Here is a 17,831-nt window from a genome sequence, read left to right as displayed (position 1 = left end):
AGCTCTTTGTTGGTTTGAATTGCTTTGTTAGCTGATTGGCCCCTAGTGTCATCTTGAAATATTTGGGCCCCATTCAGGTTGGGTTTCAGTCAGAGGGAAAGAAAGGGAAGAGGGGAAAAAGAAAAAAAAAAAAAAAGAGTAAGGAGCAGTGGAATAGGGAAAGGGAAATCAAATCAGTCAGTTCTCCAAGGACACTGCAGGGTTATGGAAAGCACTTCTGGATACCTGCCCCGTGCAGGCATTGTGCTGGCCTGGGAATACAGATGAGAAGCAAAGGGCAGAGCTGCAGAGATACTTCAAGGACAAAATCAGCCTAAATCGGACAGAAGGGAGAGGAGCAGGGCATCAAGCAGGCATCAGGGACCATTAATTAGCTGCCCAGTAGGTCCTTAGGGACATTTCTTTTCTCTCCCATTTCTGTGGGGGTGGGCACACAAATTCCAGATCTGGGTGCACTCTAATTCTGTAGCATTGCTATGAGTATCTCACACCCCCTCCCTAGATACTGAGGAGTTAAAAGTGAAAAGTAATAAAAAGCAGCTGCATAGCACAGGGAGATCAGCTCGGTGCTTTGTGACCACCTAGAGGGGTGGGATAGGGAGGGTGGGAGGGAAGGAGACACAAGAGGGAGGGGATATGGGGATATATGTATACGTATAGCTGATTCACTATGTTATAAAGCAGAAACTAACACCATTGTAAAGCAATTATACTCCAATAAAGAGTTAAAAAAAAGAATATGGCGATATGAAAAGAAGAATTGCTCTTTTTTAGAGACTAGTGGAGTTCCACGCTCTTAGCTGTTCTTTTGCCTGATGAAAAGTTGCAAAACTGAGCAATCAACTCAATTTCTTCCTTCTTTAATGAGGAAGCAATTATTCTGCTGCTGCTCAGACCTACAATAAAACTAAATAAAATGCCCAATGCTCTGGCAGCTTATTTTATTCCTTTCTACAAAGCTGATGAGAAGAGATATTGAAAGTTAATACAGACTGCAGAGACCAGAATTTCACATGAATGAGGGCATAATGGCCATTCCACATACCTGGTTTGTTCAATCAGATTTACAGTATACAAGAAGTTGCTGCCTCTATTCCAGTTTATTTTTAGTGCCAAGGTTTTATTAAGTCAAACAACATAAACCAACGGTCCCAAACTATCTTCGCTGTCAGCTACAGGAAACTTTGGTATGTGTTAGTCTTAGAGGAAGAACTGTTCTCCAGAATCCTCCCAAGCCACAGACGACAGTAGAAGTACTTGAACAGGTTAAGTAAACTTGATTTATCTTAATTCTTAGACAGACTGCCTTTTCCATAGGAAATCGCTAGACCACATGTATGTCTAGCACAAAAAGTGGATTCTTCAGTTTTTTAGCCAAGCAAGGAGACACATGGTCTCTCATATGAAGACAAGTCTGATATACGAGGGCTTTTTTAAGTGGACAGTGATTGTGTGTAAGTCCATATTCCCCAGCTAGTTCATCAGGAAGAATCCTGCCCATCAATGTATTACCAAAATGTGTGCTAAAAATAATTTGTCTGAAAACAAATCGCAGACCACAGACATCGTTTCAAAGCAAAAACTGTTTATCAGGACAATTCTACTTGCTGTAAGATGGACCTAGGTTTTGGTTTTATTTTCAGTTCCAGTTTTCCCACTGATTCTGTGCATGGCTTCAGATAGCATAAGACTACATCATTTTAGAGCTGGGAGAGATTTCAAGATCAATTAGTCCACACTTTGTGTCCTTTTAAGCAGTGGTGCAACACTTATTTTTTTAAGCCATATACTTCATCATTTCTCCCATTCACGGAACTAAATATAATCATAGTTTCTTTGCAAACAAAGTAGTTGGCTCCGGACAGGAGAGGCTCTTCTTAATATTTTTCTTTTAGTTCAACAAGAGCCAAACAATGAGGTTTCATGGGGGAAAAAAAATAAGTGGAAAATAAATATTGGAGAGTGGCCTAGATGGGTACTGATTCAGTGGACACTAACATCTCTACATTTTTTTGTATTTTAGGGGCGGGGGTGAGAGAGGGATCCTCCAAAGAAGGTGATAGAGTTGTGCCACAGCTTTTTGCCTCTGTTAACAGATCTGCTGCTTCACCTGACTAAAACAGTTCTGGCTGCCCACAAACAGCCCCTCCTCCCTGTGTACATCTATCACCCCAGCTGCAAGAAGCCGTCAGCAAGGCCAGGCCTGTCCCTGCTGTGCTGCCCTGGGAGCTGCACCCAGGTTCCTCAGGGCAGCCAAGCGGCTCCGTTTTCTAGAGACAGAAACATCTCACACCAGGTGTGCAGCTGAACTTTCCCAGCAGCAAGACACCTGCTGGATGGTCCCGTACGGTGGGTTATTTTTTGAGCTTCTGCAGAGTAAATAAAACTTGGCTAAGTCATTAAAAGTAGGTGGGGAGACGGAAGCATCATTGACTGTCTTTTTGATTCTAGAACAGTGTGTGAACGCTTAGAATTTTTATCCCCAAAAGCTCTGTAGATCTATTTTCTTTGCCTTGATTCTCCTGGATGTTCTAACACCAAGTTCTACTCCACCTATGTCACTGTGTAACGATTAGCCAGTAATTATCACCTGTTTTTAGAGCTCCTGTTTTTTAGTCAGGACAAATGATGGAAAATGCGACTAAAATAAATTCTTTATATGTGTCTCCTAGAATTGGAAAAAAGCTAGATATTCTTTCAGAAGTTATTATTTTCCAGCTTTTCAAACAGGGAATTCCAGAACCTCATGAGGGAATTTTAACAGCTATAATTCAAAGTTTGCTTATTTAGGGTGTTTACTGTGTATTTTGACTCAAAATTTTCCTCAAGTAATGAAATGTGACTAAAGTCATTCTTTATAGCTAATAAAAACCACCTGCTAACGGCATCCTGTACATACTCCCTCTTTATTTTACAGGGAGTCTTTTATTAACATTAATCTTGGATCATGGTTGGGGTAGAGAAGATACAATAGAAAGGAACATTGCCTTAACAACGTAAGACAGTATGAAAAAAGCTTGCATCAAAAGAGCCAACAAACCTACATTGGGGAACTCGTAGTTTTATTATACTTGCTGTAGCCTTGCTGTCAGTAGTAACTTTGAAGACTACTTGTATTTCACTTAAGTTGTGCACATGGATTTCACGTGGAATACTATTGTTCTTTCTTTTCTTGCCGGCCTGCTTCATGCCATCCTATCCTTTACTGTCGAGTTCTTGTCTCAAGTATTCCACAAGACTTTCTCTCCTCTTCTAAATTGCAGAACCTGGGTGGGTGTAAGTCCTACATCGGCATGTTCTTTTATTCTGTGTTATGATGTTTCGTGAGTGTTAGTTTTGTTTCCTCAGGTACCTTTAGGCTCAGAAATCTCAAAGTAAGTGAAATGATTTGACTGCACTTTATTCTTCCTTGGTTATTTGACTAATAGGGGTTTCAACACATAATTTTAATATTTCGGCTCAAACATTTTTGCCCATTAGATAGATTAATCTCCATCATACCTCTGAGAGTGCAGAATCTATTTACAAGCTCAGTGGGGGCTGGCATCTACTGAACTACTAGACCACCACAAAGTTTCCCATGGCATAGACTAAATAATTTTCATTCGAAAATTTACATCCATGTGTGTTATATTTGTCCCTAGTGTGAGAATGTTCTGTACTTCAAACTACTGATATACATATGTTGTATACTGATATACAACATGATATACAAATCATGACCCATTAGGGACTATCAATATAATCCTGGTCAAATCACATTTATGAACATTAACAGTCTTTATATCTGAATGGATTTCATTTAATTGTACCGAACTAAAAATAACATTAAATAAGCCACATACAGACATGCATAGTGGCCCCAAATTTATGCCAAGTTGTAAAACTTGGCATGGAGTTCTGATTACAGGGATTCCTAATCTTAGTTTAATACTTTTTTTTCCCAAAGACAAATCCAGAAAGGGCTTCCTTTGGGCTTTGCTCGTCTTGGGATAAGGATAGGTTGCAGGGGTCCTCCTTAGAAGGTACACTGATGACAGACAGCAGAGACAAGCAAGACACATAGGAGGAGGGTGGGATAAAGAGGACAAGGTTGTAGTAGCTGAGTCTGAAACAATTACAACCAGAAGCGAGATGTGAACCCCATGACCTGATCTGTCCTGTGATTCCAGAATGAAATCCAGCTCAGCCCAAAGGCGTTTCTCTTATGTACCTATTTTGACCAATTAGGTCAGATGCCAGAATGGTACTCATGAAAGAAATTAGCAAAAAGCTCTTTTAGTTAGATTTGTTCTACCAACTGCTACTCGTTATAAGTTGCTCTAGTATCAAAAGTGATTATTCCAGCTAAATGAAAGAATGAAAATGAAAAAAGTCAGAAGAAGGCACTTCCCAGTTACCATCCTTTAGGGTCTCCCCATCACTTGACCATGTTTCTTGATCTGGCGCAGAAGGCCCTCCCTAACTTGGCTTCTGTTTCTCTTGGCTTCTACGGCTTCTGTCCACTTTTCGCCCCTCACACTGGTGAAAACAGCCCGTTATTCACCACACACAACCGTGCCATTTCGGGCCACTGCTCTGACACGTGCTATCCTCCCTGACATTCCTTTCTCTTACCACAGTCACTTAGCTGGCTCCAGCCTACTCCTCCTTCACGCCTCAGCCTAGGGGTCACCTCCCCCAGGAAGTTTTTCCTAATTTCCCCAGACTTTGCGATATGCCGCCCACTCTGGGCTTCTGTCGCCCCTGGTGCAGACTTCTACCAGAACTCTCACCACTTTGTGTAGAATAATCAGTCATTAGCGACCTACCCCACTAGCCTCGAGCTCCTCAAGGGCAGGTACCATGCTTACTCCTGTTTGTAGGCACAACACCAAGCACAGGGCTGAGCACATTGTTAGCACTCAGTAAATGTTAGCTGAATGCAGACCCAAACCTTTTACAAACAAATCAGGTTTAAAATGTCACTGGCATTATTCTACCTCTGATTATGAGCTAATAGGTGCACTGTGAAATCTGAGAACAGCCTGATTCAGAAAAGGAATACACTTTTTCTCAAGTGGAATAAAAAGCAGGAAACTGAAGAGAAAAACCAAGTTTTGTAAGCCCAAATCCACCTATTAAAAAGTCCAAATTAAATGACCTTTTCTCTTTTACTCTTTTCTTACAATAAATTATAGGCTCTCTCCCTGTTAATCTTGCTAAGGAAACAAAACAGAACCAAGATCATCAAATGGGCTTTTACTGAAATATATGCTTATTTTGGCTAACTTAATACCTTCAAGAAAATTAGCAGTTGCAAAATTCTCCATATTGCAACTCAAAATAGAGAACTTAAAAGAAAAAAAAATACACTGGTGGAGAAGTGTTGTTTTTGCTGTATAGGACTACGGTTTATATACAGCAAACCTCTATAATGAATTAGATACTTCCTTTTCTCCTGAAAAGATTAGAAAAGTCTCCCTGCTGTCAGAGCCCAAAGAGTCTCTTCTGGGTGTCACAATCAATACCCAATTCAATTCAATCACATGACAATGAAAGATACAAGAACTAAAACATGAAAAAAAAAATCTCTGATGCTGAAATTCCAGGCTTCACCTCCACTGATCTTTTTCAACACTGAGGAACTTTATCAAGTTATGAAATACTCAATCTGGAAAAACCCCTGATTGTGTGAAAATTGATCTATGTTGCTTCGGGTACTATAACTTAAGATGTCAGGGGTGTTTTTGTTTTGTTTTATATTGAAAGTATAGACAGTTTATCAGACAATGTTTTGGAGCTTGAAGAAATAAATCGATTTTTCACAGAGAGTGAAATTTAGTCCAGAAATGAATTTAGCATATTGGCTTTAATATGGAAATGCTTGGCTGTATCCATTTGAGAATCTCCTTGAGCAATACATTCAATAATTTAGCCATGTAAAACAAAACAAAAACAAAAAACCCCTTCCCTACTACATTTCTAGAAATGCCTAAGGCCCTTATTTTTCTTGAAATAATAAAATGAAGTGATAAAATATTAGGTATTTTAGATTTTAAAAGGAATCACAAAACTATACAGCAAGATAAACAACCTGGTATCAATGTGTAGTAAGGAATGCCAAGAAAAGTTGTTTATTATTGAACAATTGTTAATATTATATATGTACATTTTCAAAAATCTATTCTCATTGTTCTATATTAAAAAGACCCCAAAGCAAAGGGTTACTGTGTCTGGGACTAGTCTGTAGCTATACTAAGCATTTACTATTACAAACTTTCACCTACATTTGTCACATGGCTTTTGTTTCCTTGCCCTCTCCTTCCAACATGCCAGGCAACTTCTTCTGTGCTTCAAATCTAGTTTACACCATCCACACTCCAGTTGTCTCTGGTCTATAGACTTTTCCTCCTCTAAATTTTGGTATTTAATATCAATGTTTGATATTAATGGCCTTCTATCTTTCAGTGTTCCCAGCTATACTGTTAACTTCCAAGACCATCTTGTTAGCTCTTGTATCCCCACCAATAACTTGCATATTTGTAAACCATGACTCTAGGGGTATCTAGTGCTGTGTATGGAAAGCCAAAGAATGAAATGCAAAGTAGACCCTCCCTTAAGATAGAGAAGGATGATGTCATTTTACTCCTTTGTTATAATTTTTGCACTCTCAGAATTCACCTGTAATAGCATTGGTGGCTCACCTTGTGTCTGGTTTCAGATTTTCTACTGTGGAGAAGGTTTGATTTGTAGTTTGAATGGACTTGTTCTTCCCACTGAATGACCCATTTTCTCTGGATATAACTTCATATTCTGAAAAGCAAAAAAAAGCCAACAGATACTTGTCTTTATGCTCTGGTGGACTGAATGTTCTCGAAGCTAACCGCATAACAGAGTCAACTCTCATAAAAGTGAGCAACAAGATTGCAGGTCTAGAGACGTATTGATCGTACACATTAGCAACTTCCAAATGGGGTCTGTCAGAGGATGATGAAGGTCCCAAAGCATCTGGGGAGTTGCTCATTGACCATTTCTGTTTTCTCTTTACCAGAGCAGGAAACGTCTGGTAACTGTGAAGACTGTTGATGCTCCTATGGTAGCATTGGTTGTGGGTAACCTATGATTTTGTTAGGTAAGTCGGATCGTCTGCCATTGCTGGAAAGCCCAGTGTGGCTTTGTAAACAACATTGGATGAGGAGCGGTGTTTCAGTAGAAGCACATTTCCTGCTCATGGGGCTTCACAATATAGCTGGGGAAAACGTCACTGACTACATGGTACTGCTGCAAAAAACTGAGTTGAAAACCACAGCAGCAAATAACAGTTAATCAAATAATGAACAATGAACTATACTTTTCTATAGTTCATTATTTTGAACTACAGAATTATGGGATTTTGATACCTACTGCTTATGTAAGTTACATAAATTTTGTACATACTGCTAACATATACCCCCTTGATAATTATCCTTGAATTAAAAAAATTATGCCCTTAAAGTCTGCATAGGGCTTCCCTGGTGGCGCAGTGGTTGGGGGTCCGCCTGCTGATGCAGGGGACGCGGGTTCGTGCCCCGGTCCGGGAAGATCCCACATGCCGCAGAGCGGCTGGGCCCGTGAGCCAAGGCTACTGGGCCTGCACGTCCGGAGCCTGTGCTCCGCAGCGGGAGAGGCCACAACAGTGAGAGGCCCGCGTACCGCAAAAAAAAAAAAAAAGTCTGCATAGAGATCTGCATAAATTTAACTTAAGGGCAGGTTTCTATGAGTTTGTAGGGCTAATCAAAAGAAAGAGACGTTCAGAATAAGAGAATATAATTTACTAATTTACTTTCCCTGCTCTCAGTTGGGGTTCAGTTTAATGCATGTGACAAGATCACACAGAGGGTTAAAAAAATCAAACAAAAAACAACAACCAACCAGCCAACAAAACCCTACTCAAAAACAGCTCCATCAGTATGAAGAAATACACAAGTGGGGGGGCATCAGGGAAAGTGGAAGGTTGCAAAGGAGCTGGCAAGTTACTGGGGATTTCTGCTGTTAGCACTGAGACCAAAGGTAGGAGATGGATATCGGAAATAAAACTGAAATTATAGAGTAACTCATGGAGACTTATAATCACCAATTTTAATTTGGGAAGGATCTTTACTGGTGAATTTTAAAAAGCCAAAAAGGAGGATCACTTTTTCTGAGTAATTTCCTATGCCCATCCTTTTGAAAATTTGAAATTAAACTGGAAGGTAATGGTCGTTGTATCTGGACACATTAGGTGCAGCTATTAAAGGACTAATGGCCCATATTTAAGATTCCTTCCTCAGACTCTCTGCTCCCAACCTATGTCTCAGTTGGCTTTCTATTCCAAAGGAGTGTGGAAAGAGAGGGAGAGGTAGGATCCCAAATTCAATTATGTTCGTTTTATATCTTTTCCTCAGCTGTGAAGGGACATTTGTTAGAAAAAGATCAGAGTAATTAAAATGGAAGTAAAATTGATTTAAAAAAATGGAAACTGCGTGGGAGAGAGGGTGATGCAAGAGGGAAGAGATATGGGAACATATGTATATGTATAACTGATTCACTTTGTTGTAAAGGAAAAACTAACACACTATTGTAAAACAGTTATACTCCAATAAAGATGTTTAAAAAAAAAAAAATGGAAACTGCATGACTTAATGGAAAGAGACAGACCAAGACACTTGCCTGGATCTCAGTCTCAGTTTTACCATCTGTAAAATGTCCATAGTGTCTCTTCATAGTGTTGCTTGTAGGGATTAAAGAAGGAACATATAGAAAGTGCTTAATAGTATTTTTCATGTATTTTGCTCAACAGGTGGTACCTATTATTATTATATCTTTTATTATTCCTTATTATCCCCAAGTTGTGTTTTGAAACTAGGATCACAAAAATTTGAGAGATTCCAATTAGAAAGATTCAAGTGCTGCTTAGTCACCAAAAGAGCAATTTATATGACACTCCAGCTGGTTATCCATGAAAGCAATCACCTTCAAAAAACATCTTTGTTTGGGTCATTCCTCATCGACTGTGTGATATTCTTTTTAATATCACCTTAGCCTTTTAGTATAGTTCAACACTTATAGCACATCTTTTCTAATTTTCTTTTGACTCAAGTTTTAAATGTTAATTTAATACTATTTTTGTCCTGAAAGACTGGAGTTTTCAAAATGGATCTAGAAGTTACCTTCATGATTCAAAATATATTTAGAATTTTTCTCAGAATTATTGTCTTAGAATGTATATATCTTTCCTTTTTAATGCTTTAAAGTGATAATAGCTTTTCATAAATCCACGAACATTATAAAAATCTACCACCATCAACCCAAAAGTATGTGTCCATATTTCTTATTTTAAATAGGGGATTTAAAAAATAATTTCATTAACAGTAGAGATATAAGAAAATCTACAAAGAACTGACACAATAATTGGTCTGTTTTTTCCCCCTCAGAGGGTTTTATTGCCCTATTATGAGATAATTCACTTAGAACATAATTGTTTATTATAAATATTGGGAACATCACTGGCCAATACAGCATGAAAATAACAAACGGTGATACTACTCTCTGTTAAGTCTTATACTCACAATAAATTGATAGCAATAAGAATTATTATTATTACAAATAAAAAAAATCCTGAAGTTCAAAGAGGCTAATTATAGACCCAAGTTGCATTATCTAGAAGACAGTTGGTCTGGGATTTAAATCTATGTCAGCATGCTCTTGATGTATCACAAAATGACACCTTATAAGTAATTTAACTTTAAGTTGTCCAAGGACCCAGGCTGTGGCCAATCTCTATGGTGTACCTATTTCTACTTTAGTGTAGAAGGGATATGGAGAAGCATCTGAATTTGGATGCATTTACTAGAGGTGAATACATGCCTATCAATTAAAAGAAAGGGCTTCCCTGGTGGCGCAGTGGTTGAGAACCTGCCTGCTAATGCAGGGGACACGGGTTTGAGCCCTGGTCCGGGAAGATCCCACATGCCGCAGAGCGGCTAGGCCCATGAGCCATGGCCACTGAGCCTGCGCATCCAGAGCCTGTGCTCTGCAGCGGGAGAGGCCACAACAGTGAGAGGCCCGTGTACAGCAAAAAAAAAAAAAAAGAAAGATTACTGACAGAAGTCAACTTGGGGAATGAAAAATATGTTTCACTCTCTTTTTGTTATCTTTCTTAATCCTTTCTTGAAAAACCATTTCCAGTGACATGAGAATTATCTAAGCTGCTGGTTTATAAAAGATTACATTTGAAATCAAGTGGTATTTAATGGAACACTAAAAATAAACAAAAATGGAAAAAAATACAACAGATCATTAGGGCATATGGTCCAACATTGAAATATAGACTAAGTGAGTAATGGTTAAATATGGACTTATTTCTATTTATAAAATATAATAGTTATAGATATGGTCCTTATCCATGAAAATTGTTATAAGTCCAGTATCTAGTGAAAGATCTCAAGCAGCCCGTTAACACTTAACAATAATGTTATAAAACTAGTTGGTTAGATAAAGTATATCCTATTCATGATTCTTTGAAATTACAGGTTTATATAATTTTTAAAAGTTACATGATGAAAGGAAAATCCTACTTTAAAAAGTTAAATCAGATATTATTGACATACCCAAGTGAATATATATTAGATTATGAAACATATTAGATTAACCAATTCCAACTTGATGTCCTGTATTTTTAAGGCAAGTGAAATTTTATAGTTCATTTGGTCTTGTGAGAATGAAGCCTCAGACTATCACAGGAACTCTTTATTAGCACTGCATATGGATTGAGAGTTTTAAACTTTTTAACACATGTAGATAATCAATACTTAGAGATTGATTTTTAGATATTGGGATGATAATACCTACTGGCATAGTTCCAAGTAAAGAAGCAAGGCTAGTCAAATCCCCAGGAACCATGGGCAGTGGCTGGTTCTTTCTCAAAACAAAGGCAAGCTTTGCATAAGAAAGGAAATTCACAAAATATGGTTAAAAATTTAAAAAGCCAGCTAAGCAAAGATAAGCTGCTTACACTGGAAGTTGCCCAGACCAAACGGTTTTGTCTGAGGAGAAATAGCTACTGTTTTCTCCTTTATTCATAGAAAACTTTTTTGGCAGATCCTGAATCTCCCCACTCCTCACCTCGCCCTGTGTACCGCTCTCTACTCTTCCTGACAGCCTCTTAGTGGGCAACTGTATTCTGCCTACCCACCCTAGGCACACGATGGTGGGGACACGGGCAGCAGGAACCTTGTGTCCTCACACTGTTTGCTACATCCTCTAGCTGATTTGGGTTGTTAGTCTTCCCGCCCCTCCCCTCTACTTTGACTATCCTTTTCACTACAGAGAATTTAAATCCCATATAACAAATTCAGAGGATGACTCAGGGTTTCTTATTTTTCATAGTCATTTTTAGAGAAATTGGATGAGTGACAGCAGAATCAAAATTTCCTGAGATAAGCAGAAAATTGACCAAATTAAAACAATTTTCCTAAAATGATTGAAATAACTTTTAGCCTACTTGAAAATTCTAGGTCAATCTAGAAATTGGGATGGTGAAAGGAAAACAGGCTTAAATATTATCAGCGGTGGCAACTTCCCATATGTTATCTGTGATTTTCAGGTAATGAAAAGACTAGATATACCTTCACATTGTGAAAAACAGTTCTGAGAGGAGAAGGAAGGTATGCAACTTAAAGAGATCTGCTAAATTAACAGGGAGACCATAACCAGAACAAAGATGATCTTTTCGCATCTTATGATACTTTTAACAATCATGTACCACAGGGACAGCAGAACTCTGTGGGGACTTGCTGTTCCTAAGATATGCCTCGCAGGCCACAGTTTGAATCAAGGTACCACATTCCCAATGCATCACACTATCAATGCTTCCCACCGTAGTGATGGTCCACGTGCCATGATCTTACCAGTGACAGTGTCATTGAGTGGCTTATCCCAGTCCAAGATGACAAAGGAGGGACACCCTTCCACAGTGACAACAGTGAGGTTGGTAGGTGGGTTCTGTGGTGGGCTGGTGGCATTCCCTTCTGTGGCCTCCTCTTTGGGGAATCGCTTGACAGAGTCAGTGATGGAGCAGGGCCTGTTGTCAGGCTTTTGGATATACCGCACGTGAGGACCTAAGACAGAGAGGACATTGAGCTTTTTTTTTTTGAGCTTGGAAAAAAGGTGGAGGTGAACTCATAAATAAAATTATCTGTTTGAGGACATTTGATCTAATACTATAAGCAGATGGATGAAAGCAATGATGTGGATGGTTTGAATTTGTGAAAATCCAGAACCCTGTCTTTGGGATACATGATATGGATGTTATTGTTGATTTACTTTTCTAAATAGGTTATGTTATGCTAATATCCAAAAGTAACTTGGTCCCCCTGAGCGTGGTTTAAACTGCATAATTTATGAAGCATTTGAAACAGTGCTCAAAAGGGTCTTGTCTCAGTAGTGGGGAATGATTAACCTTACACTAAATACAGTTCTGGTCCCACCTAATAAATCTTAAAAGCCTGACTCAAAAGGATCAATTGGTTTCAAGTTATTTAAACTGCACCCCAGAATAAAATACAAGAATATTTTAGGAATAAAAATATTCCCAACTGTATAAAATAAACAGGAAGATACTATCCATAATGAGGAGACAAATAAATCATTTGAAGCCAACCTGAAACTTGGATAGCTGTAACAATCATCAGACAAGGACAGTAAAACAGTTATCATCACTATAATCCATATGGTTGAGAGTTAAGAAATGGAAGCTATGAAAAAGACCCAAATTAAATTTCTAGAGATCTTTAAAGGAGGCAGACAAGAAAAGACATGTTATACATAGAACAACAAAGAAGGATTATGGCAGATTTCTCATTGGAAAGAATGCAAGTGAGAAGGCAGTGGAGCAATGTATTTCTCTACTAAAAAACAAAAACCAAAACAAAAAACCTTATCATCTAGAATGCTATAACTGGTGAAAATATCTTTTAAAAAAACAAAAGCAAAAGGACAAAAAAAAAAAAAAGCAAGATACTTTTTAGACATACAAAATCTGAAAGAATTCATGACCAGCAGACTCACTCTAAGAGAAAGATTCAAGAAAGTCTTTCAGGTGGAAGGAAAATGATGCTGGATGGAAATATAGCACTTGAAACAGTAACTACATAAGTAAATATACACAGTATTTTTCTTATTAAATTCTCTCTGAAAGACAATTTGTTGTTTAAACAAAAATATTAACAATTTACTGTGATGTATATAACATGTAAAAGTAAACTATAATGACAATAGCCCAAAGGCCAGGAGGAGAGAAAAGCCGATATACTAATGTAAAGTTCTTACACTATTTGTGAAGTTGTAGGATATCACTGGAATTTACTGTGGTAAGTTAAAGACACATTCTATAAACCCCAAAGCAATCACTAAAATAACAAAACAAAAAAGTTACAGGAGTAGGACAACAAAAAAAGATAAAATGGAATCATAAAAATACTCAGTCCAAAAGAAGGCTGAAAAAAAAGGAAAGAGAGAACAAAGAATAGATGGGACAAATAAAACACAAATAGCAAGATGATGATAGATTTAAACCTAACCATATCATTCGTCATGTTAAGTATAAGGTTCTAAACACCCAAAATAAAATGCAGAGATTGTCAGACTGGGTGAAAAAGCAAGATCCAACTATATGATACCTATAGGGAAAACATTTTAAACAAACAGACTAACAGGTTAAGAGTAAAAGGATGAAAAGAAGAGATACCATGATAACACTTATCAAAAGAAAGCTTGAGTGGATATATAAATATCAACAAATTAGATTTTAGAGCAAAGAATATTACCATAAACAAAAAAGGTCACTTCATAATAATAAAGGACCAATTCCTCAGGAGTTTATTACAACCCTAAGTAATTTAGGTCTATATCTAAATACAGACCTTTAATATACATGTAGCAAAAAATGATAGAACTGTTAAGTAGAAATAAATCCACAATTAGAGCTAGAGATTTCAGTACTCTTCTCTCATTAATTGACAGAACAGTAGACAGAAAATCACTAAGGATATAAAAGAATTGCACAATACAACCAAGCAAACTGACCTAATTGACATTTTTATAGAACACTTGTTATGGACTGAATTGTGTTTCCCTAAAATTCCTATGGTGAAGCCCTAATTTCCAATGTGAGAAACCAAAGATACCTTGATCTCAGACTTCTGGTCTTCAGAACTGTGAGAAAAGAAATTTCTGTTGTTTAAGCCACCGAGTCTGTAGTATTTTGTTATGGCAGCCCTAGCAAACCAATACAACATTCCACTTAAGAACAGCAGAATACACATTCTTTTCAAGTACACAGAGAACATATATCAAGATAGACTATATTCTGGGCCTTAAAAAATGTCTCAATAAATGTAGAAGGGTTCAAGTAATACAGAGTATCTGACAACAATGGAGTTAAATTAGAAATCAGTAACAAAACGATTTCTAGAAAATCTTGAAATATTTGGATATTAAATAACATACTTCTAATAAGTCAAAGAAGAAACCAAAAGGGAAATTAAAAACTATTTTGAACAGAGTAAAAATGAAAACAACATATCAAAAATTTTTGGATGCTGCTTAAATAATATCTAGGGGAAAATCTGTAGCACCAAATTCCATATCTGAAAAGAAGAGAGGGTTCAAAATCAATGAACCCATCTTCTACCTTAAGAAATTAGAGTAGAAGAGCAAATGAAACTCAGATTAAGCAGAAAAAGGAAACAATAAAGATCAGAGTAAAAAATAAATGAAATATAAAACAGAAAAATAATAGACCAAATCAATGACAAAAAAGTAGAACTTTTCAGAAGGTCAAAAGAATTGATAAACCTATAGCCTGACTGCTTAGGCAAAAGAGAAAAAAAAAAGACACACATTGTCAATAAAAGGAATGAGAGAAGTGACATCAGTACAAATTATACAGCTATCAAAGTAAGAAGAAGAGAATATAACATTATGCTAATAAACTTGACAATTTAGATGATATGGACCAATAACTTGAAAGACAAAAATTACCAAAGTTCACTATGAAAAAAAATATTCTAAATAGTCCTATACCTATTAAAGAAAGTGAATTACACGTAAAACCCTTCTCACAAGGAGAATATCAGGCTCAGATGGCTTTACTGGTAAATACTAACAAATATTTAGGGAAGAAGCAACACCAGTTCTAAACTCTTTCAGAAAAGTGAAGAAAAATTCAGCATCATTTTGATACTAAAACTTGACTTAGACATTACAAGAAAAGAAAACTACATACCAATGTCCCTCACTGAATATAATTCTAAACAAAATTTTAGCAAATTAAATCCAACAATATATTAAAATCAGAATGCACTATAACAAAGTGGAATTTGTCACTGGAATGCAAAGGTAGCCTACAACTCAAGAACAATTACTTTATCACATTAACACACTAAAAAAGGAAAACCACATAAGCATATAAATAAAGTTAGAAAAATTATTAGACATAATCTAGCATTCATTTCTGATAATGACTCTCACCAAAGCAGGAATAGAAGAAAACATTTTCAACACAGTGAAGGGCATCTATGAAAAACCTACAGGAAGCACCATACTTAATGGTGAAAGGCTGAATGCTTTTCCCATAATATAAGGAACAAGAAAAATATAACTATCCTCACTATTTCTATTCAATATCTCACTAGAGGTTCTAGCCAGTACAGAAAGGCAAGAAATAAAGATACATAATTTGGAAAGGAGGAAGTAAAACTTTCCCCTCAGATGACATGATTCTGTAGGTAGAAAATCCAGTGGATCTACAAAAAGACTACAGAGGTTTGCAAGTTGCAGAATACAAGCTCATTGAACGAAAAACAATTGTTTTCCTATATATTAGCAATGAACAATTAGAAACTGAAATAAAAAATGCTACTTTTACGGTTTTCTTTATATGGAAAACTACAAAACATTGGTGAGAGAAATGAAGAACACCTAAACAAATGGTGAGATATACCATGTTCATAGGTAATAAGACTTAATACTGTACAGCTGTCAATGTTTCCCAGTTGACCTACAGATTCAATGCAATTCTAATAAAAATATAAACAGGCTATTTTTTTTAGACATTGAGAAACTCATTCTAAAATTCAGATGGAAATATAAAAGGACCTAGAGTCACCAAAACAACTTTTAAAAAATAAGAACAATGTTGGAAGACTAACATAACCTGATCACAGTGCTTATTATAAAACCAGTGATCAAGACACTGTGGTATTGATGGAAAGGTAGATAAACAGATCAACGGAACAGACTAGAAAACCCCAAAATAGTTCCACATATATATGGACAATTGATTTTTGACAAAGGTACAAATTAAATTCAGTGGAGAAACAACAGTTTTTTCAAAAAATGATGCTGGAATGATTGGATATCCATAAGCAAGAAAATAAATGCATTCATACTTTGTGTCATATAGAAAATTTGACTCAATACGGATCACAGACCTAAATGTAAAAGTAGAAGACTTCTAGAAGGAAACAAGAAAAATTTCTAGAAGGAAATAGAGGAGGTCTTTGTGACCTTTGATTAGTCAATGACTTCTTAAATATAACATAAAAGATACAATCTATATATAAAAAACCAAATTGATAAACAGCTTCATTAAAATTAAAAAAGAGAAGCCAAACACTGGGAGAAAATACTTGCAAAGTGTGTATTTGAAAAAGGTCTTCAATCCAGAAAATATAAACACTCTTAAAACTCTATAATAAAAAGATAAGCAACTCCATAAAAAATAGACAAAAAAAATTGAACAGACACATCAGAAAAGATATACAGATGGCAAATAAGGACATAAAAGGATGTTCAGCATCCTTAGTCATTAGGGATATACAAAATAAAATCACAACCAGATACTACTACACCTTTACTAAAATGGCTGAAATTAAAAAGACTGACCATAGCAAGTGTTGGCAAAGATGTGGAGGAACTGGAACTCTCATATACTGTTGGCAGAAAGGCAAAACAGTACAATTGCTGTGGAAAACAGTACCACTGCTCTGGAAAACAGTTTGGCAGTTCCTTAAAATGTTAAATGTCCATTTACATACAATCTAGCCATTCTCTTTGTTGGAATTTGTCCAAAAGGAATGAAAGCATATGTCTACACAAAGACTCATACATGAATGGTCACAGCAGCTTTATTAGAACAACCCAAATGTTGTGAACAGTTTTAATAAATTAGTATATATCCATACAATAGAATACTAGTCAGTAATAAAAAGGAATAAACTACTGATACATTTATCAACATGGATGAATCTCCAAATAATTATGTTGAGTGAAGGAAATCACACACAAAAAGTTCATACTGTATTTTTTTCATTTATGTAAAATTCCCCAAAATGCATACTAATCTATAATATAGTTACCTAGGGACTAGAGGTTGGGTGGGAGGAGTGAGGAGGAGGGATTATAAAGGCACATGATGAAACTTTTGGAGGTGGTGCATGTATTCATTATCTTGATTGTGATGATATTTCATAGGTATATACATATGTTGAAATTTATCAAATTTTATACTTCAGAAAAACATATCACAAAAGGAAATACTGGGTTCTATATCATATGATCTTTTACTGTGGTAGATTAGATTACTGTTCAAAAACATTCTCTAAGAAACTCGCACTCCCAATGCAGGGGGCCTGGGTTTGATCCCTGGTCAGGGAACTAGATCCCACATGCTGCAACCAAGAGATTACATGCTGCAACTAAAAAGATCCTGCATGCCACAGTGAAGATCCCACAAGTGGCAACAAAGATTCAGCGTGTTGCAACTAAGA

The 17,831-nt window shown here is 36.6% G+C and overlaps 1 protein-coding gene across 49 annotated transcripts in view; it reads right to left on the bottom strand.

Annotated features, from left to right (window-relative positions):
- The window catches only part of ABI3BP (ABI family member 3 binding protein), a 285,160-nt gene that overhangs the window by 38,023 nt on the left and 229,306 nt on the right, over positions 1 to 17,831 (bottom strand). For all 49 annotated transcript variants that reach the window (XR_010840794.1, XR_010840796.1, XR_010840793.1 and 46 more), the window contains 2 exons: positions 11,910 to 12,119; positions 6,687 to 6,795 (listed from right to left, as the gene is read on the bottom strand). Coding sequence is in view for 46 of the 49 variants with exons in the window: in XM_067034765.1 (XP_066890866.1) it covers positions 6,687 to 6,795; positions 11,910 to 12,119 (319 nt within the window). In the remaining 3 variants the exon portion in view is untranslated. The remainder of the gene's footprint in view (positions 1 to 6,686; positions 6,796 to 11,909; positions 12,120 to 17,831) is intronic.

This window comes from Kogia breviceps, chromosome 5 (genome assembly GCF_026419965.1).
Source record: "Kogia breviceps isolate mKogBre1 chromosome 5, mKogBre1 haplotype 1, whole genome shotgun sequence".
NCBI lineage: Eukaryota > Metazoa > Chordata > Mammalia > Artiodactyla > Physeteridae > Kogia > Kogia breviceps.
Note: the sequence above shows the minus strand (reverse complement) of the source record. Positions and strands in the feature narration are given on the sequence as shown.